This window comes from Rhinatrema bivittatum, chromosome 8, assembly GCF_901001135.1.
Source record: "Rhinatrema bivittatum chromosome 8, aRhiBiv1.1, whole genome shotgun sequence".
NCBI classification, from domain to species: Eukaryota; Metazoa; Chordata; class Amphibia; order Gymnophiona; family Rhinatrematidae; genus Rhinatrema; species Rhinatrema bivittatum.
In genome coordinates, this window is record NC_042622.1 from 98,778,389 (window position 1) to 98,800,250 (window position 21,862).

Consider the following 21,862-nt stretch of genomic DNA (forward strand, 5'->3'; position numbering starts at 1 on the left):
ACCAAGGAGGAAGACTAAGAACCAATGTCAGGAAGTATTTCTTCACGGAGAGAGTGGTGGATGCCTGGAATGCCGTTCCAGAGGAAGTGGTGAAGTCCAAAACTGTGAAGCGCTTCAAAGGGGCGTGGGATAAACACTGTGGATCCATCAGGTCTAGAGGACGCATATAAACAGCAGGCAGCAAAACACTGCACGGAGCAGCAGTAGCCACAGAGGCATTCACGGAGCGGGATGCCAGTGGCCAGTGGTTGGTGTTCCACCTTCACGGAGCGGAAGGATGGAGGGCTGCCATCTCCCAATTAAAAAAGAAAAAAAAACAAACGACAAAACAGGGATGGGTTTATGGGATGGGTTTTATTAGGCTTATTCAATTACCAATTATTAGGCTTTTCAATATTTGATGATAGTTAATGTGATTTTCAAGGCATACTTCACTTTCAGTGCATATCCAGCATAGCTCCCTGCTTCAAAGGCAGGGGAGAAGAAAAACTAATACTTCACGCATATCCAGCATTGCTCTCTGCTTCAACGGCAGAGAGCTATGCTGCCGCTTACCCAACTAATCAAACTTAATATTTCACTTGGATGCAGCTCCATCACTGCTCTCTGCATTAATGGTGGGGGTGAAAGGGAAATAGAACCTAAGGTTAATAAGAGCCAAGAGAAACAGATAAGTATGAGAAAAAAGAAGTGTGAAGCTTGCTGGGCAGACTGGATGGACCGATTGGTCTTCTTCTGCCGTCATTTCTATGTTTCTATATATTCTGCATTTTCTGTGAATCGGCAATTTTTTTGTTTACACAGCTTCTGCGTGATCATTTCAGGAAACAGTTGGGGGTGGGGGGAACATGCCATTAAAAAGGATCCCCCTGTAGTGTCCATAGCATCAGTGGACATCAAGATCTGAATCAGGAGTGGAAAAATCCTTCCAGGAATTGGAATTTTTGCATGGGTGGGGGGGGGGGGGGTAGTGGAGTTGCATTAGCAGAACTGGGAACCTCAGAGGGAATGATTACACTGACCAGAGTTCTTGCTTTTCATTTATTTATTTTTACAAACAGCAGCAGGCTAAAGCTGCAAAGAAGCATGGATTTATTCCAGCAGCTTTAGGGAAAAGTAAAAAAAAAAAGTGCTGAATCCACTCAAGGATTGAGCCACAGAGAAACCTTTTGACTGTCATGTATTGTGACAATCACCACGCACTGGCATGTTCCCGCATGAGCTGTCTACACACAGTGGACCCCAAGTGAATCGCCCACAAGAGATGAGCGTATGCAGCTGTGTCCAGCGCTGGAGGTCTTCAGGCACTTTATTAAGGTGCATCAGTCAGGCTTCCATCCTCAAGACTCCAACTCCGCCCCCCGGATGCCGCTGCTGCATAGCTCCAAAGTGTCTGAGAAACAAAAGCACAAAACAGCAAAGCATTTCCTTCAGGCTGGAACTGTTCCTGAGAATCCCAGCATCTTATATCTGACCTAGCAGACAGACAGTAACACTTCCATGGGGACACTCCATGAAACTAGCAACCGGCAACTATACTAAAAAAAAATAGGAAGTACTGGATGAGGTTCATATTCAGACACTGAGTGGCTCAGCTAGTTGGCCGCTAAATACACCTGGCTATCTTAAAATTAGCTGGATAAGTACATCTGGCTACTTTAGGACAGCCCGATGACGGGCCCAGAGCTAGCTGGTTAGGTTAATGTAATCAGCCAACTCCACTCCTCCCTGGAAGGCTAAATTCTGGTTACCTGGCTAGAATTTAGCTGAATAACTGCTAAATATAGCTGTGTAAACCATTTAGATGGATAACTATTATCAGTATTATGTTATCCATCTAAATGGCTTTTGATTATGGACATCTATATTTTCACTTTGTGCACAATCAAACTATGGAATCTGTTGCCAGAGAACATGATCGAGACAAGTAACATACAGGTCAATACAGTAAAGTGCGGCAGCGGTTACCCTGTTTCTAACCCGCCTTTTACTCACAATTTGGCCGCGTTAGCCCAACCCGCGATCCACTATCCCCTTTAACCCATTCTTACCGCCTCTTTAAATCAACAAGTGACCCTTTCCATCCGCGGCATGTATATGAGATGTAAACGATCGGATTAGCTATTTCCCCCCATTCAGTAACGTGCGCCCCGACTATCGCCTTTTTAACCTGCAGTTTAGTCGCACGTTTAACCTGCTAACTTACCGCCTACCCTTACCCCTGCGTTAGAGGCAGGGGTAAGGGTAGGCAGCAAACTTTCCCCCAGCCCCCGCTCACCTGCCCTGGCCGGTGAGCGAAAAAGGGGCAGCCCAGTCCTCTCTACCCTCCTCCCGAAGCAACGAAAGCGAAAAAGGAGGCAAGGCGCAGGGCAAAAGTTAAAACAAAAGTGAATAAAGAGTAATAAAATAAACTTACTGGCAGGAGCCGGCGGGCGCACATTCATCGACGGAGGCGGGAGCTGGCGGGCGCGCGTTCATCGAGCCGGAGGGAGCCGGCGGCGAAAGCGGCCTCCAACAGCCCCTGCCGGCGGCGAATGAATGCACGCCTGTGCAATTTGGGCGCTCAAGGCGTGACGTCACACGTGACGCCAAACGTCGTGACGTCACGCCTTGAGCGCCCAAATTGCACAGGTGTAAACAGGCGTGCATTCATTTGCCGCCGGCAGGGGCTGTTGGAGGCCGCTTTCACCGCCGGCTCCCTCCGGCTCGATGAACGCGCGCCCGCCAGCTCCCGCCTCCGTCGATGAATGTGCGCCCGCCGGCTCCTGCCAGTAAGTTTATTTTATTACTCTCTTTTCACTTTTGTTTTAACTTTTGCCCTGCGCCTTGCTTCAGGAGGGAGGGAGAGAGGACCATCCACTTCCTGGTACCTGTCATTTCAAATGTCATTTGAAATGACAGGTACCAGGGCACCCAGGATACTGTATAGGCGCTGTATTAGCACCTATACAGTAAAATGGGTTGCGCGGGCCTAACGCGTCACGGACGCTTCTTGGACGCGGCTTGCATTTGCAAGCTATTTAAATACAGTATCAAGTGGTAGGTGAGCCGGACTGTGCGTGCGATAAACGCGGGTGCGCCCGACACTAACGCAGCTCTTCCTACCGCTCCTTACTGTATCGGCCCGATAGTGGGGTTCAAAACAGGATTGGGCAAGTTCCTGCAGACCACGAGACTTTATAAGGCTTTCATATTAGGCAACTATTTATACCACTGTAGAAGGGTCAACGAGGTGAGGTTTTGGTGGTGGCCTGGGGTTTGGGGGCCAGTTTTACATGCGCAGTCAGAGGTATGAGCAGCACAGTACACATCAGTGAACATTTGATGTGATTTGGAGTGAGGAAAGGTCATGAGATTTGTACATTGAACTCTCGCCCTAGCTTGATGAACGTGCATCAAGCTAGGGCGAGAGTTCAATGTACAAATCTCATCTTTGTGTACCTTTCCTCACTCCAAATCACATCAAATGTTCACTGATGTGTACTGTGCTGCTCATACCTCTGACTGCGCATGTAAAACTGGCCCCCACCTCGTTGACCCTTCTACAGTGGTATAAATAGTTGCCTAATGGGTGCCATCCTAGAGGTGGTTTCTCTCTCTCTCGTGCCCCCCTCCCTCAACTGGATTTGCAATATTTGTTATAATGTGTGTTATGCTATCGCATGCAACATTAAACACCCTTCATTTTCATAAACTCCATTTTGACTAAATTTTTAGAATTTGCATACGCATCTCACGATGCGTTATTTAGGGCCCTAATGCGATTTGATGAATGACCCTGTCAGTGTGTTAGGTTTCTTTTCAGCAGGGTAGGCCTTGTTTATGTGTCGACTAGATTGTAAGCTCCGTGCACCATCTCTTATGTATGTCTGGCCAGTGCTCCCTTCAGTCTATAATACTATACAAAAGATTAATTATAGTAGTAGTGTTGTTTCTAAAATTCTGTAAGAGCAGTTCTCCCACTTGCCCCCAGAATAACTACCCTAGGGGCTGATGCTCAGCTGAGCGCACTGTTTAAACCGTGGCTGGATGCAGGTCCACAGCCCCTTATGCTATAAGGAGATTAGCGCGTCCAAAATGCACGTCCACCTCCCCGCGAAACTAATAGCACTTTTCACATGCAAATGCATGTTGATGAGCACTATTAGTTATTCTCCCCAGATCTAAAAAAAACAAATGTGCGCCTGACCTGCACATTTTTACGCTCCAAAATTAACACCTGCCCAGAACAGGTGTTAATGTCTTGAGCAGCCCAAAAAAGTACAGAAAAGCAAAAAAATACTGCTTTTCTATACATCCTCCGACTTAATATCATGGCAACATTAAGTCAGAGGAACCAAAAGGTTTAAAAAAAATAAAAAAGTGCCAGAGATCAGGTTATGGAAATGGATGCTCAATTAATGAGCGTCCATTTTCCTAATCCGCTGCCAGCCACTTCTCCTGGACACCTGCTGCCAAGGAAGTGCTAGGGGTGCACATTTGTCTCTAGCACCTCCTTGGCAGCACGACCCCTCATTTAAATACTGAATCGTGCACCCTGGAGAGTGTTCAAAGCTGAGCACCTGTTTTCCACGCTCATTTATTGCATTGGTCCCCTAGTGTTTTTAGAAAAGGTTTGAACCCTTTGTGATTGGTCCCTAGTGAAGTGCCACGAATGGCATCATAGTTGAGAGGGTGTGTGATGCCTTTTATAACAAACTTGCCAACTTGGCAGGTTCTAGAGCAATAGTGGAGGCTCTTACATTTCAAAACTATAAGCCAGTGCAGAGTGAGTGCTGCACTATATAACTAAGCTCCTGGGTCACTCTTCTTAGCCAAGGCCAAGCTGTTTTTTTGTTTTTTTTTATCCCATCACTAGGCTTTCTGAAACTCATAATTTTGCATCCTTACTTAAAAAGCAGGACAGTAAATTGCAGTATCCCTTGAGCTAAGTGTTAAAAAAAAAATCTTGCAGGTGCCCTAGGATTTATTATAGATGTGTAATATCCAGCTGCCCAACATGTGATGAGTGACATCTGCTTGACTATATGAACACAAGAAACTGAAGGCAGATTTATTAGGAACAAGAAAAATCCAGTGTTAATATCTTATGTGAATGATACCTGGAATTTAAAGAAGAGAAAAATATTTACCGCCACTCATTGGTTACTGGATCAAATGCTTCCACCGTATTCAAATAAATTGTACCATCAAAGCCACCCAGTGCCAGTAAATATCCGTTGGCAACAGTCAAACACACCTAAACATAAACCCAAAGAAATGTTAGGGTCCGATGCAATGTCATGTTTAACTGCCCCTATATTTTTGTTTTTTACATTTTCTCCCCCTTGTTATGGCATTTCTATCCCTTGTTGACTAAGAGCTGGACAGGAAGTTACTGAGACCTTTCAGAGTCACTTTGTGACAGCCAAGGGCAGGTCCCTTACAGCAAATCATCATATGGATTTGGGAGGGAAGAGGAGGGATGGTTTTTGCAGGACACATGGTCCTGAACCCAAGACTGCTGTGGCCAAGCCACAGGACCAGCTCCAAACGAGCTGCATGTTGTCTCAGTGCTGCTGCTGATATTCATTAATCATGTAGGTTGCATAGAGACAACAGCAAGCACTCACCTCAAAATGCAGCCCTTAGACCTTCCTGTATTAACAAATGAATGCGGTATCTAAACACTGCCACACTGGAACTACAGTACAGCCACAGCAGAGATAGACTGGATAGGCCTTGGTTGTCTTTTTAATCTGAATGTTTAAAACTGTGAACCTGTGATATAAGCCATGTATTGGAAGATGGAGAGGGATTGCAGAGCTTCTAGTCTGTCCATCTGTGGGATGTGTGGAAGTTAACAGGAGTTGATTCCTGTCCTAGGCTGGATCCAGCTGGGATTTTCCAAATCCCACCATGTGGACATTGTTAAATTATAAAAGTTGTTCAAATTCCCCCACCAACAAAAATTTACTTCTGACAATGAATGTTTGAACCCAGCAGGGAGGGCAGAGGCACACGGATAAATCTATGCATCCAGGGAGCTATAGTTTGTTAAAGCAAGATCTGGGCTGGATAATGAGATTTGCAAAAATCTCCCCCTCAAATCTTTTTTTTTTCCAAAAGGAACTTATAGACCTTATATGGATGGTCTTATTATTTTTCGAAGGTTATGCCCTGGAGGGGGCACATGTGAAAACATGGCAATGAAAGAAAGATAATAATGTTTTAATAATAGCCTATATATTTTTAGTAAGGCAAAGCTATTAAGTCTCTGTGCTTAACAATCACTAGATGGATGGGGGAGTTCTCAGCATGTTATCCACAAGCTGCTATCAGCAGGAGAAGAATAAATGCACATGGAGGTTGTTAATGAAAGGACTAACGCAAAAGGGGAAAAAAAAAGGTTTTCTAGGATATTAGTTTTTATTCCCAGCTAGTTTACTCCTCTTTCATTAGGCTAGAGATTACAACTTTTAAACCTTTCCTACTTCAAATTTAAATATCGTTTCCTGTACTTAGTGTTCTAAAGAACTGGACTGTTATTGTATTTTAAATCAGATTCATATTTCATGACACTAGCTAAATGAAGCTTACCAGTGTAAGTAAGGAAGTCGGGAAATGGTTAATCTTGTGAAATGGCAGCATCCCTTAGTCCTTAAGGGAGGGAGGAAAGGCAATTGTGTATAACTTGGGTTCCCCCTGGTGGTGGAAGGGCAGCACTGCAACCTAAGAGGAGGCTTCTGTTTTAGTTCTTTGCAAAAGAAGGAATTATGAACACCAGGGGCAATCATCAGAAGGAGAAAATGGAAATGAAAAAAAACTTATAGGAAGCTGTGCTCATTTTCTTATATTTACCTTGTTCCGTTTTGATTTCATTGGTGCCACAGGCAACCACCGATTGGTGAAAGGATCAAGGCACTCTGCACTGCGGTGTTCCATGATGCCATCTCGCCCTCCAACAGCAAAGATTTTTCCTTGGAAGACAGCACAGCCAAAGCTCTCCCTACAGCTTCCAAGGGCAGGGCACGAGGACCAGGAATTCTCCTCAGGGTTGTAGCGTTCCGCTGGAAAGACAGCATGGCTTAGATTGTGTTGCTACCATGTCTGTCAACCTTCTTGCATTTCAGAAGGCACAGACCCACCTTTCTGGTTACAAAAATGCATTTTTTTTTCTCTTTTCTGTAAAAAAAATAAATAAATAAACTGAACTCGTAGGGCAACGAATTTCAAGGGCACTTTATGAAAAGTCCCTTGTTTCCACTACAGAAAGCAGGCCTGTCGCACACTAGCTGCAAGAAACTCAAATAATCTTCCACAGCATCAAGGAAATAATTGCTCTGTAGTCTTTCTACTTAAAACAGGCCCCTGGTCTCACATATACATACATTCTCCATGTGTGGATATGCTAACTGAAAGTACCAATGGGACATTATAGACAAGACAATTGTGAATACTATAATTTTTATGTTACTTCAGTAATTTTTAGATTTCTCTGCATTTTTGGGCAATTTTCTTAGCATTCTTATATGACCCTATTCATTTATTAATGAGCATTCCCTACTCAAAAATCTACAGAATTGAAATCCACCATTGGATTTAACACGCAAGATAATTTAGGGTCTTGGATGAAGTTTTTAATAGTCTTGTTAAAGCTGGCAATATGAAGAAGGCAAAGAGGAGATGAGGGAAGAGAGAGATAGATGAAAACATTATGGGCCAGATTTTAAAAACAGTGCACGGGCGTAGATTTGTTCGCACAACCCGGCGCGAACAAATCTACGCCCGATTTTATAACATGCGCATGGAGCCACACGCATGTTATAAAATCCAGGGTCGGCGCGTGCAAGGGGGTGCACACTTGTGCACCTTGCGCGCGCCGAGCCCTAGGGGAGCCCCGATGGCTTTCTCCTTTCTCTCCGAGGCTGCTCCGAAATCGGAGCGGCCTCAGAGGGAAAGGCCTGACCTTTATCTCAAAAGTTACACCTGCCTCTGGGCAGGCGTAACTTGCGCGCCCGGCTAGCTGCCGGCGCACCATCCCTCGGCACAGCGGCTGTGCCGGAGGCCTCGGTCCCGCCCCCGGCATGCCCCGGGCCGGTGCCCCGCCCATGGACCCGCCCACGGAATGCCCCTTTTTGCAAGCCCTGGGACATATGCGCGCCGCCGAGCCTATGCAAAATAAGCTCGGCACGTGCAGGGGCAGGTTTTCTCAGGTTATGCGCGTATGTTACGCACGTAGCCTTTGAAAATCTGCCCCTATATAAATGCATCTTACATATAAATTATTTAATCAAAACTAGCCTACTTTCCCTAGATTAGAGGCATCTGATGAACTTCTCCAGATCTGCTTTCTCTGATGGACTTGACATAAGAACTTTGTGTGTCATTGCATTACCATAGAAATCCCAAATCATTTTTAAATCTGGACACATTCATTTCAACTCTGTAATCCATCTGTGATCATTTTCCTTCTGGTGTCCTCTCCTGCCTTCTGTATTTTGCACTTCTCATAATGATGACGAAGTTGTTAAAGGGGAGCATTAGTGCAAGAATAAATTACGTGCATTCCAAATCAATATATCTTTCATAAACTCGATACCTATTCACAGTATTTGTGGCCCAGATGAACGATCATGACAGGTTTGTCTTAGTAGTAGTTAATAAGTGTTGATCAAAGTCCTTTCCACTACCTGAATTCAATGGTGATTTCCCATCTGACCCTCCAATAGCATACAGGTATCTGTTTACTACAGCCACTCCCAGTGCCATGCGCCGAGTGCTCATTGGAGCCATTCTGCACCAACTGTTCTCACTAGGATCATACCTGGAAAAAAAATGTTGCCAGACAAATGGACACAAGTTCCACAGGCAATGTAAGTCTCTCAGAACAGGCCATGTTCATGTAGGCAAGAAAGAGTAGCACTCTTCCTTTGTCATTTCAATAGCCATCTTAGTAGTGAATCAAATCACAAAAGCCATAGTGGTGTCTTCTTCCAGTCAGAGGATGAAAGCTAGCACTATTTTCCATGTCACAAGGTGTAAATAAGCAACACTGAAGAGTCTCCAAGAGTAGCATTGGGAACCTAAACAAATCTGAGAAAGCATGGATGGTGCCACATGCCCAGGCCCTTCCATCCTGTAGCAAGATTTAATCTGGTGATGTAATATTTACTGTCCAAGAGGTCTGCCTGTGACGTCTCTAGATCTTGCCTTCACAACTTCACGACCTTTCATTCTTCTGATGCAGTTAACATGAAAACCCAGTGGTTGATTATGAATTAAGCATGCAACAGTTTACTTTGGTGATATAGCAACAAATTTTGATTATTTTGCTACATGGCAATAAATAGCTACAATAGAACCTCAAGGAGTAAGGAAGTAGCCTAGTGGTTAGAGTAGAGGGCTGCAAACTAAGGCAGCCAGGCTTCAAATCCCACTACTACTCCTTGAACAAGTAGATGTGAACCGGTTATTTACACTTTCAGATAATAGAAGGACCAGGGGGCATTCCATGAAGTTAGCAAGTAGCACATTTAAGACGGAGAAAATTAGTTTTCACTCAATGCACAATTAAGCTCTGGAATTTCTTGCCAGAGGATGTGGTTAGTGCAGTTAGTGTAGCTGGGTTCAAAAAAGGTTTGGATAAGTTCTTGGAGGAGAAGTCCATTAACTGCTATTAATCAAGTTTACTTAGGGAATGGCCACTGCTATTAAGTGCATCAGTAGCATGGGATCTTCTTGGTGTTTGGGTTCTTGCCAGGTTCTTGTGGCCTGGTTTGGCCTCTGTTGGAAAGAGGATGCTGGACTTGATGGACCCTTGGTCTGACCCAGCATGGCAATTTCTTCTGTTCTTATTTTGACCACGGGCAAGTCACTTCACTATTGCCTCAGGCACAAACAAATTATGAGCCCTCTAGGGATCAGGGAATTACCTACATGTAATCCACTTTGAAGTGTCTGAAAAAGCAGAATGTTAACTAAATCAAGCCAAAAGGATATCAGCATCTGTATGCCTACATCTAATCTATATACTATCTATCTTCAATAAAATATGGAAAGGTGACATTTTCTATAGAAAAATAAATTCAAGGACAAGGGATCATAATATGGAGTTGCAGGGAGAAAGGGTCAGATGAAACAGGAGGAAATGTTACTGAGAGGGTGATAGATTCCTGGAATAACCTACAGTAAAACAGTGACAGAATTTAAACATGTTTGGAACAGACAGCACACAATGGGAAGGGCAGATGGTGGGGTGGGATGGAGGATAAAGGCAGAAGAAACGAGAGAGGAGGCCTAAGTGTTCCTCAATGACCTGAGGAGGAGAGGATAACTCTTGAAAGCCTGTCACAGAAGTATTAAGTTAGTCCAATAAAATGATATTACCTATAACTTGTGTGTTAACCCTTAATTCCATGTGCTCAATCATATCAGACTTTAGAGGTGAGAGAATTCAAGCTAATGGACAGAGGGTGGCAGTACGGTTCCATCAGGTTTCTATGAAGGTTGGGATAAACTGCATTCGGCAAGGCACAGCAGGATGACCAGACATTTTGGACAACAGTCTCACTAGTTTTGATGGCTGGCGGAATTATTGCAAAACCTAGTGGTAAGGCATGGGTGGGAACCTGGGCACTGAATTAAATGTGGGTCTTGTAAGGACCATAGAGGAAGACGGCAAGGCCTGGAATAGTTTACCAGTGGAGGTGAGACATAGAGAGCAGTGGTAGAAACAGGTTTGAGAGGGTGGGTAAAAGATTTAGAGCTGGATGTGGGGAGGCAACTAGTGTTAGTTTAAGCATGAGAATTTATATCTTTACCTACACAAAGTGATAGAGAACCAGAACGGAAGACAACTGGGAAGACTGGATGTGCTAATTGGTCCTGCTATCATCTACTATGTTACTCTACAGATCCCACTTATGTTTGGGCACTTCCCCTGTTGCCCTACATTCATTTGAGATGTCATTTGAAAGAGTAAAAGTTGCAGTTTTGCTGAAAAATGTTATGGGTTTCTTTTTTAAAATTGTGACACATGGTTAAAAAAAAAAAAGGGTTGGAAGATACACTTTTTGCACATTCATTAGTAAAGTATAATCATAGGTGCAGTCTAGGACATGGGATTATATTTTACCAATGAGTGGGTAAATATTCTCTCTCTCGCTCCTTGTATATAAAGTTCACATAAACATATAAACTTATGTTTAATGTTGGGAAGAATTGTTTTGTGGATATTATGGTTCCCTTCCCAGGATGTATGTTATTGATTTTTTTTATTTTTTTTTAAAGGTCCATGAAGCAGCTGTTACAGCATCTGATGTAAAAATGGCTGAGACAGGATACACTCAGATTCCTTTGTGTCGTGATCAGCACTGGGCTGGGTATCTGCTCCCTGGGACCCAGGAGATGACAGCATTAGCACGTGCTGGGGAACAGGGGAACCACTCCCCATGCCCCTTGGAGCAGAAATAAAGAGAGGGAGCGGGTGGAGGAGGGCACCCATCCCAGGCCCCCAAGAGGAGAGAGTAGAATTGTGGGGCTGGGAGAGGCCCCCACCAGACTCTGGAGCATGGACAGAATGAAGGTGAATCATAAGAACATAAGAACATGCCATACTGGGTCAGATCAAAGGTCCATGAAGCCCAGCATCCTGCTTCCAACAGTGGCCAATCCAGGCCATAAGAACCTGGCAAGTACCCAAACACTAAGTCTATTCCATGTTACCGTTGCTAGTAATAGCGGTGGTTATTATCTAAGTCAACTTAATTAGTAGCAGGTAATGGACTTCTCCTCCAAGAACTTATCCAATCCTTTTTTAAACACAGCTACACTAACTGCACTAACCACATCCCCTGGCAACAAATTCCAGAGTTTACTTGTGGGCCTCTGCGAAACAGAAGAATGAGTAGAAACGAAATCTTAAAAACAAACCAATTCCACAAATCTTTGCAGGTTTAAACTTATTGCTCATTAAGAACCTGATTTATAATAGATGTTCCCTTGCTTTTTTTTTTTTTTTTTTTATAAATGAGAACCGCTTTAACCCAGTGAGTGATAGGATACTTTCTCTTATTTATGTCTCCGGTATTTCTATTATTAACATTCAAACTTACAGGAACAAGAAACAGAAGTGAAAATAACAGCATTTTCTTCTCTTGCTGCTACTATAAGGAAGGCAGAAAAACAAAAATCTTTGATGCAGGAAGCCTTCCAGTATCCAAAATGACCGACTGGGCAGACAAGGTGGGCCAAATTGTCCTCTGCTGACATTTATTTATATTCTGCTTTTTTAGGCACTTCAAAGTGGACTACAATCACGTACTGTACACATTTCCCTGTTCCCAGAAGGCTCACAGTGTAAGTTTGTCCCTGAGGTCATGGAGGGTGAAGTGACCCGCGCAAGGTCACAAGGAACAGCTGGGATTGGAGCCCTGGCTTGTAGCCCACACTGCTCTGTCCCCTGTGTTGCCTGTTCTTATGCAGTATACCCAGGAGGTAGGGAAATTTGTAATGTTCTTTTGCAGTTGGTGTGTGATTTTTAAACTGGGGGGGGGAATTGTTCCAAAGTGTTCAGTGAGAAATCCATAGAAATGCCCTGTTTCTCGGACCTCATTTCTAAAGTGCTTCTGGTACCTTTCAGATGGATTTTTATACAATGGCTAGTTAGCTACTGCACCTTTCCACAGTGCTGAGGCACGTGATCCCATCGTGGCCGCCTACACAGTACAGGAAGCCTCCCAGCTCTGCTACACCCAGGTCCCGCTTTCCTTCCTTCAGTGGTGCCACATCCCTTTTCCAGCCATTGCTCCTGGCATCGTACCTTCAATAGGAATAAAGAAGCGCAAGAGGGCGTTTAAGAGTCAGAAACGATGGCAGCTGAATTATATCCAGTGCACAAATGCGTTTCAAAGCTGCAATCCATCAGTTCTCTGCAAAGCAACGAAAGGAACATGATGGATTTTCTGTAGCCAGTAAAAGCCTTAGTGAGACAAGTAAAACACATTCCTCACACCCTCACACTCTATTAGTTACACTTATATTTAGCACTGAATTTCAGAGTCAAGACCTGCAAGATGAGCCAGAGCTTCCTCCATCCAGCTTCTGCAGATGCTTCAACCAGCAGTCAGCAGCAGTGGCTGGTTACCAGCTGTCATTAGCCCCCAAGAGGAATGTGATAACATTCCTTGCAGCTTAGTTCAGACAGAACACGCGGGCTTCAGTAGAGTGTGTTATGAATGTGTGAATGCTATGTCAGTCGTTGCAACTTATCTGTGCTCAAAAGACTTCCCTTCTGAAATTCTGGGGCAAAGCATTTGAAAATAAGACCCCTAATGTTTATAAACATGTAGCCAAAGACTTTGCCAAGATTGGACCATTAACATTTGAGAGTGGTCAGCCATGTTGTATGTTCACATAGTGCAATTGGTTGGTCTGGGAAAGCCAGTGCTTGATAGATGAGGAGAATTAAAACAGGTTGAGCCAGGGCTAGTATGTGGATGGGAGACCACCACATACTTTGCCTTCTGTCTTTGCCTACACAGGTTTGCCCTGTGCGCGTAAATCCGGCCGGATTTACGTGCACAGGGCATTTAAAATCCGGCCCATACTGGAAAAACATACTAAATTCACTCCATGTGAAATGAAGATCTGTCACTTGTGTGCAGGGCTGGATTTCCCATTTGCTATATTACACATGTCTAGGGGTACCTGCACCATGCAGGGCTCTCTGGGTACCCCCCACCTCTATCACAGTCCTCTCCCTTCTGCCACCAGGGGGGGGCAGGGAGGAAGGTGCTGAAGATCCTGTGCCTAGGGATACGTAAGATGTAAATTCAGCCCTGGGCTTGTGTCTCTGAAGTAATCGTGTGTTGGGCTGCATTGATATCAGTGTTACAAAATTAGGAAGCTGACCCCTAGATTCATCATTCGTCTTTATTTATAGCAGGATGATGAGGCGTGAAAAAAAGGGGGCGATAGTGGGCAGCCGGCCACATCGCGGCGGTGCGGTTTCGCCCGACGCAGCGCAGCCACGCCGCACACTATCGCCTCCATAGTGCCCCGAGAAAAAGTGTAGTTATTTCCCACGGTGCTGCCGAGAAAAAACTCTGCCCAAACCCCGCCCACACTCCTCCCCCTTCCCCTAAATAGAACAATACCGCCGCCATACCGGCACATCGCAGAATAAAGAATGACCCTGTTAGTTCGTTAAAAAAATTTCCAGGCCAGTCAAAGGCCTCGTGCACATCAGCGATTACTTGCTATAATAGGGGAATCCTTCACTATTAACAGAGCTTTCACCTACATGGACTGCCAGGAAACAAGGAATCAGGGAATGAGCATGGAATCACGAAATCCAGTCAAACTCTGTGAAATATATTGCATCTCAGTCTGGAACAGCCTGGGATGACCTTTTTATTTGTGTTACTTCAGAAGCCCTGATTTCCTGGCACTTAGTAAGAATGTGCTGCCATTTGAAACAAAACAAGACATTTAAATGACATTTCCTGTTTCATTTCAATTTCATTTTAAAACAAAGTAAAAGAAAAATGAACAAAATTTTCATTCAATTTTTTTTCACAGCAACTGGCGAACCCCCCCCCAAAAAAAACACCTCCCAGGCCCTTCCTCCCCCCCCCCCCCCCAAGCCCACTTACCTTTTTGTTTTCAACACAGGGCAGGGGCGATGGCCTGGTTACTCCTGCCCAGCCGCTGGCATATTACCGGTGCCGGGCTCAGCCTGCTGGCGCCATTTTTAATTTCTTCCGTACAACTCTGACCCAGACCTAGGCCCAGGCCAATGCCATGTTGTACGGAAGAAAGTAAAAAAGGTGCCAACCTTGTTCTGCTGGCGCCGTTTTTAAGCAGACCCATGGCTGGGCAGGACCAACCAGGGATCATTTCTGCCCCTGTAAAGAAAAATAAAATTATACTAAGAGAGTCCTAGAGGAGGAGTGAGGGCGATTGGAGAGAAGGGCCAGAAGGGTTGGTTTTTTTTGTTTTTTTAATTTGCCTCATTTAAATAAATAAATAAATGAATAAAAGAAGAAAGAGATCAAACCTGTAGGCTTTTTCGAATTTATGAAACATCTACGCCTAGGCACTAAGCGATGTACAACAGAACATACAAAAGATAAGATTACAAAGACATGATCCTAGCAAGAATAGAAGGACTTTCTGCGTTGGGGGCAGCATTTCCTCTCCTCTTCGGGTTTCTGATTCATTAGATAAACAGCAGGAGGAATGTGACAGATTCTCGCCGCCACATTCCAGGTTGAGAGACAAAGGCTAAATTTAATCCTGCGCCAACAGGCCCGCCACGTCTGCCACCCCATAACTAGAGCTCAGAGCCACCCCTGCCACTCTGCGGGTGAAATTTCATGCCAGAGCTCAAGGAAGCTCAACTCTAAGAGCTGGCTGTCTCCAACCACGTCCCATAAAACACATTAAAGGGGAGTGAGGCTGGGAAGCTGATCCATGCACTTCCACATTAAATATTTCTCAGGATCAATCTTAGCTGCGCTTTAAACCTAGACCTTTATACCAGGTTCATCAAGAGGAATCTTATATTTCTCTTTGCTGGACAAAAGGACTTTTTCTCTCTCCATAATATGTTATATTAGTTTAGGTGTATTTGTTTTTATTGAGTGCAGAAGCTGAGATCAGTTCTGCATGGAGAAGAATTGATCTAGAGCAATGGGAACCAGGGAAACCATGTTGAAACTCCATTTCTCTCACTGACACTCCTTGTGACATTGGGCAAGTTACTATCTCCTGCTGCCTCAGGATTGTAGGCTCTTTGGGGAAAGTCCAAATTGTGGCTAAATACTTATCACCATTGTACAGTACTGCATATGTCTAATAAATGACAAGTATCACTATTATAGTGAGCACTATCACTCACTTAAGTGCTGCAGTTTTCCTTTGACTGCTCCATTGAAAGTGAGAGAATCACTAAAGATTAACTGCCACATCTGTCAGCTTAGTGACGTTTTTTATGAAACCGCAATGTATTTAGCAGTATTACCTTTATGATAAACAGATCTCTATTGACAAGGCTGAGAACTATGACAGTATCATTGGGTACCATAGCTATCATAGGCCACCCGTACCTTACCACACTGCTAAGGCAGAGGATTCCATCAAAGCCGCCAACCACATAAAGAAAGTCATTCAGAGTAGACACCCCTAGCCCACAGCGCTGCAGAGGCTCAGAGCCAATCATCTTCCATTCATGGAGAAGAGGGTTATAGTACTCCAGACAACAGGAGGGATCACTGGGGCTCCAGCCTCCCACTAGGACAAGAAAAGAGAATGAAGCTGCAGCAAGAGAATCTCCATCCAATATTCTGCATTCATAAAGCTTCTATCAATTCAATGCAATTTCTTTTAATTATCTGGAGCCTGGATGTGCCCATGGGAAAATATATGCCAGTTGCATGGTGCCCTTCCCTGTGTGTCTTTCCTTCCTTATGCCTGCCTAAAGAAAGTAAGGATGTTCAAGTCAAACATTTTCATTTCATTTTGATGGGAATTTTTATTTCAGTTTGTTTTGTTCTTTTTTTTTTTTCCCTACTTTCATTTTTTAGCTTTTGGTAATTTCGGTGCACAGTTCAAATTGCAAAAAACAAACAAAAGAAAAGTTTTTGCTCAATTCGTGCATACCGTTCATTCAGTTCGTTCCATTCAGAATGAATCTAAAATGGCCTCATTCATCCTGTTTTATTCATTTGTTTCAAACAAATGCATATCCCTAGAGAAAAGTTTCCAAATTTCAAATGTAAGGGGCTTTCTTTGTTGTTTTAAAATAAACGTGACATAAGAGACACACTGATTCAGTCTGGGTTTTATTCCTAGTGCATCTATGACCTTGTAATTTTAGATACAATAAGCAAAGCAGAAACACCAGCTCAGAGAGGATGAGCCCTTCCCTTTTGACACACAGCTGCCTTGTTACCTTATTTTAAGTAATACTGTACTGTTGCGGTACCTGTTCATTGACTTTCAGTTGTATCTCTGGAATCACTATTCATTCAAGACAGGGCTGATATCACTAAGTAAATCAGGCAGGCAATCACACCAGGATCAGACACCCACTAGTCTCCATGCTCATGTCGTCATGAGTCGTCCATTTGTACGGTATGACGAGATTACAAACAGAAAGAACCCAGTCTGAGCTTCACAAGTCAGTTCTGTGAAGCAACATCAGAAAGTAGCCAGCTGTAAATAACATGTTGCTGAATAGCTCTGAGCTGAGCGTGGTCCCTTTTATAAAAATCTCTTTAGCTGAGATTAAGAACCTGTAAAATATGGATGGGGAGGGGGCGGGTGGGTGTTAAGCTGCCACACAACCTGATTAGGGACAGAAGATGTAATGACCATTACCCAAAGCAGGAAGATTAAACCTCCTGCTAAAGAAATATATATATAAATAAAAGTATTTTTCATTTTTAGTCTTCACACCTCTCAAATCTAAATTCATCAACCTTGTGTCCAAACCTTTGCCAGGATTTACATGTCATGTAATAAGAAAGTTCAAGCTGTCAACAAGCCAGCACTCTCCTCACTGTCTGCAGTGCTCAGGATAAGCCTGCTGGTCTGTTTTCAAGTAAAACATTAGCAACTCTGGCATGGAGAGAGAGAAACAGACAGAACATGATATACACAAGATAGGAAAACTGAATTCTAGGGAACACACTCAATACTCAGGCCTCTCTTCCCTTTCTCCATAAACCCTCGTTCATCTATCCCTCCCCTGCTTGATCCCCTCTCCCTCACTGTCACCCTTCACCGAATCTCAAAGATCCCCTTCAAAGTCCCCTGCACAGTAATATATCCTCAGTCTCAGTCATCTTCCCACCCCATCCCCTCGTTGCCTCTCCTTCCCTCTCTCTCAGATATAATCTTGGGGAACTCCCCAAGGACCTCCAAGATGGGACATCCAATCTCCCCTCCCCCATTCACTGATCTCCAGTTTTCTCCCTCCAGCCTAGCATCCAGTCCTTACCCTTCCATCCCCAAAGACCTCAGGGTTCTCTCCAATTACAGTAGTGCTATTATCAGAAAGCACTACAGTAAGTACCGAGACAGCCAGTCGATGGTCCCCTGCTCACACAGTTTGTCTCCTGCATGGAAACACAGAGTAGGCAGAGACGTTGTGGTGCCTGTGAGCATGGGGGGGGCCATGAAGAGACTCTGTCCCTGTGTCCACTGCCTTCTGGAAACAGCACTATCACAGCTGAGGTCTGTGGGGGGCTGGAAGGTAAGATGTAGAGGCTAAGTCAGAAGAGAGAGGCTGGGAAGAAACTGGAGATCCAGGGCATGGGGCTGCATTCAGCTCCTCACCAGCTCCTGATTTCTGCACGTCTGTCCATGTCGTTCAAAAATCCCATGCACATCTGCAGGTTACACCTATATATGTTTCTGTGCATGTGCATATGAAATATGACACAGTCAGACAGGCAGATGGAGAGGCACATGAGGCATTCCACAATAGATAAACTATAAAGAACATAAAGGTATTTAAGGAAGGGTGAGTGACCTGCAACACAATATTATACCTCCTGTCGAGCCCTGGTTATCTTTAGTGCCAACACTCCACCTCTAATGGGGAGTGGCGTCCACTGCTTCTTCAAGAAATTGGAGTCAAAGGAATTTCTCTCCTTCATCTCTTCTTCTTAGGTCAGAAATAAAATATTTCTCTGCCTCTCCCTCATCTTCATGGCTGGCTACAGTGTAAGAAGCCCTGGCCGCTGTCTCACTGAGCTGCCAGTCTCGTGCAGGCATATGCTGCTGATGAATCTCTTTCAAATCCATAGGTAAGGGATCTAAATTGAGGCATGCCATTCCCTAGGCTGGTTTTTAGGGCATGGGAAAGGGATAATATTTGACTGATATTTTTCCAAAAATACATTCTTACAGGAAAATAAAGAATACGTAGGTCACAGGGCTTCCCAAACCTGATTGAATGATAAGGACGACTTTAAGAATATTCACACTGAATATGTTAGCATAAATGTGCATATACAGGGTCACCAATGTATGCAAATTTATATCCTGGATATTCACTGTGGATATCCTGAAAATACAATGGGCTTTGTGGTCACCAACACAGGTTTGGGAAGCTATGTATGTGATATTTAAATTCTATATTTAGGGCCCTTAGTTTTCAGTTTATTTTTTTCCTGGGAATTTTTCCATTTTAATTACAGCAAGAGCGAAAACATGATAAATCAGTGGAAAAAAAAATAACATGTTTCCAGATAAATATCACTTTATTCTTGTTTTAATACACACTGATAAACTCCCAGGAAAAATCAAATAAAAAAAGAAAACCAAGGTCCCTAACTATATTACATGTGACTACAATGTAATATGGGACAGACTGGATTGGCCATTTGGTCTTTTGTCTGCTGTCATTCACTGTTTTGGTATGTGACAGTCAATGAGAACTGAGACTGGATAGTACTCAGGGCCGGTGCAAGGGTTTTGGGCGCCCTAGGCGACCCTTGTGCTGCTCCCCCCCCCCCCCACCCCGGTCATGCCCCCTCCCCCCACCTGTTTCGGAGCCGACTGTGTGCACACAGTCTCTATTTCTCTTTGCCGCGAGCGGGATAGGCCCCGCTTGTGGCACCACGTGGCTGCTCTTCAGCGCTCCCTAGGCGACTGCCGAAGTTTGCCTAATGGACGCGCTGGCCCTGATAGTACTAGTGTCACAACAACTGGGAGTCAGTGTGGTGGTGAGAAGTATGAGCTGAGACAGAACATTAAATAAATACTGTTCTAAATTATCTCAGGTTTCTGAGAACGCATCCTGTTAAAAACACAAAGTGCATACATTTAAGCTATTAGCCTGAATTTTAGGGAACAGTTCCTTAGATCTGCAAATTCAAATCCTGACTTTGTGTGACCTAGCATGTCATTTTATCTCCCCATGTTTCAGTTCCAGTCCCAGCTCAGTCACTGGCTGTGAGACCTTGTTTAAGGCATTTTATCTCCCACTGCTGTTACTGAATTATAATTGCAGCACTGTTCATTCTTCCTTGTGATATGTCTGATAAAAGACTTTCCACCACAGAGGAGGCTGCATATAGGTCCCAGAAACAGCAAGTTATATACACTCTTTGGGATTCTGTTTGGATAAAAGATGCCATAAAATGCAAAAGTATTCATTTTGAATATTTCACCTACCAGCAAACAATAGATCCACGTTTTGAGTGGTTCTGGTACCTGCAGATCCTGCCAGGGGTGCCTGGATCGCAGATTTCTTCTGCAAGGCAATCTGCTCCCTGCAGCAACAACACATTTTCACATTTTATCTAGGAAGGCTCCAATATGCAAAGCGTACAGTGCTTAGCATGCTAACTTTATAAAGAGGTCTTGTTAAATTTCACAAGTTTTACCACTATGATAAAGTCCGTCTAAATTAAAACCAGAATTATGATAGCCAGAATTTTTAATGCGGTTGATTAGATTTGTGTATTGCAAGGTTTTAATATATGTCATTGGTACAGCAATAAGTTAGTTAAACTAATATGTTTTAAATGAAAAAAAATGAAAGTTTTTAGGAACTGAATATATTTTTTAAAGTTTTTCTGATGTTTCCCTCAGAGCACCTTAACAATTTGATATCAGAGCAATTATGCTCAATATATAACCAGAACTCAGAAACCCAGCCCCATTGACACACCACAAAGAGCAAATAGTACAATAAGAAAAGAGAAAAATAAAAAGTTAATTTTTTTTTTATCATAAGGAGACACATATCTGCTATGGTTCTTGCTGTGCAGTCTTCCTATGGCAATCATCATTCAAAAGTGCTCTGTCCGTCTTCACAACACTTTTAAAAGCATCAAAAATATCAAGGCTGGGGCTCAACACAATCTTGAAACTTCGTTATGATGAGAAGGATTTGGGATGAGTTTTCAGCACAGCCTTTTGATGGTAGTGGCCTCATCACTAGAACTGCCTTTGCTGCAGCTCAGATCTTATTTTCTTCCACCAGAAATTTGTTCCGTATAGGTAGGAAAAGGTTGAATCATTCAAAAAGAAATGGAACGTTCCTTTCAGAAGCATTTTAAGTGGATTCCATGGTAGTAAAGGGTAAAAAGTTGCACACACGTCCGATATAAACACTTACCCCTTTTCATCCTGTACACCCATCCTGGGGAAACGAGGGTGATCCTGTGGTACTGAGGACAACTTAGATGCCGACTACATCAATGTCAGACAAGAGGCTTCGGACTTATATGTCAGTTCCCTAGAAGCCTAAAATAGGACTGCTTGCCCTGCTTTGCTAATGAGATGGATGTGCCTGTACTCCCGGAACGAGGAATGCATTGTTAAGACACTGCTGCTGCACTGCCTCCACAATGAGGCAAAGTGCCAGACCGAGCAAGACAGCAACGCTAAAAGGGAGTGAAAAAGTAAAAAAAAAAAAAACTAAACCAAATTTCTTTAAAATGATGCTTTAAATCACACCAGTCTTCAGCTGATCAATGCCATAGCAGCATACTGTAAATCCCATAACTGGCAGGGTAGGGTGGCCAGAGTCTTCTGGGGTAACTGGGTGCTGCCTAGCTGGCAGGGCAGCCTGAAATTGGTATCACAAACAGGTTCTTCCTTCAAAACTGAGTCGGGGGGGGGGGGGGGGTGCGGGAAGGGGGAACATGAAAAGGACAATTTTCAAAGGCAGTTACCTGGGTAAATCCCTGGGACTGAAAGCAGCCCCTTCTTTTTAGTGGCCAAATCTAGCCACCGAGAATCACAAGGCAGATAGGTTTAGTTAGGGGAGGGGTTGGAAAGGTGGGCTTGTGCATACTCGGTCATATGGACCCTGCCTGTAGTTATAAGAGATGCAAAGCCCATGGGTGCTTTTGTAGCC

General features: G+C 43.9%; 1 protein-coding gene across 1 annotated transcript; it reads right to left on the reverse strand.

Moving 5' to 3' along the window:
- Positions 1-1,027: 1,027 nt before the first annotated feature.
- Positions 1,028-21,312, reverse strand: LOC115097701 (kelch-like protein 20). The gene is made up of 8 exons (XM_029613668.1): positions 21,119-21,312; positions 20,170-20,267; positions 16,092-16,275; positions 12,659-12,802; positions 8,673-8,806; positions 6,841-7,049; positions 5,133-5,239; positions 1,028-1,393 (listed from the first exon to the last, which is right to left on the reverse strand). Exons 1-8 carry the CDS (start codon positions 21,139-21,141, stop codon positions 1,327-1,329), a joined length of 966 nt encoding a protein of 321 aa, XP_029469528.1. The 5' UTR covers positions 21,142-21,312; the 3' UTR covers positions 1,028-1,326.
- Between the last annotated feature and the right edge of the window lie 550 nt (positions 21,313-21,862).

Coding starts and splice junctions, on each gene's coding strand:
- LOC115097701 (XM_029613668.1), bottom strand. CDS start 21,141: ATGGGTGTACAGGATGAAAAGGG. Junction 12,803..16,091: donor TGCCTTAGCAGTGTGGTAAG/GTACGGGTGGCC, acceptor TTCCTATTGAAG/GTACGATGCCAGGAGCAATG. Junction 8,807..12,658: donor TGCCTCAGCACTGTGGAAAG/GTGCAGTAGCTA, acceptor TTTTTTTTCCAG/GTATGATCCTAGTGAGAACA.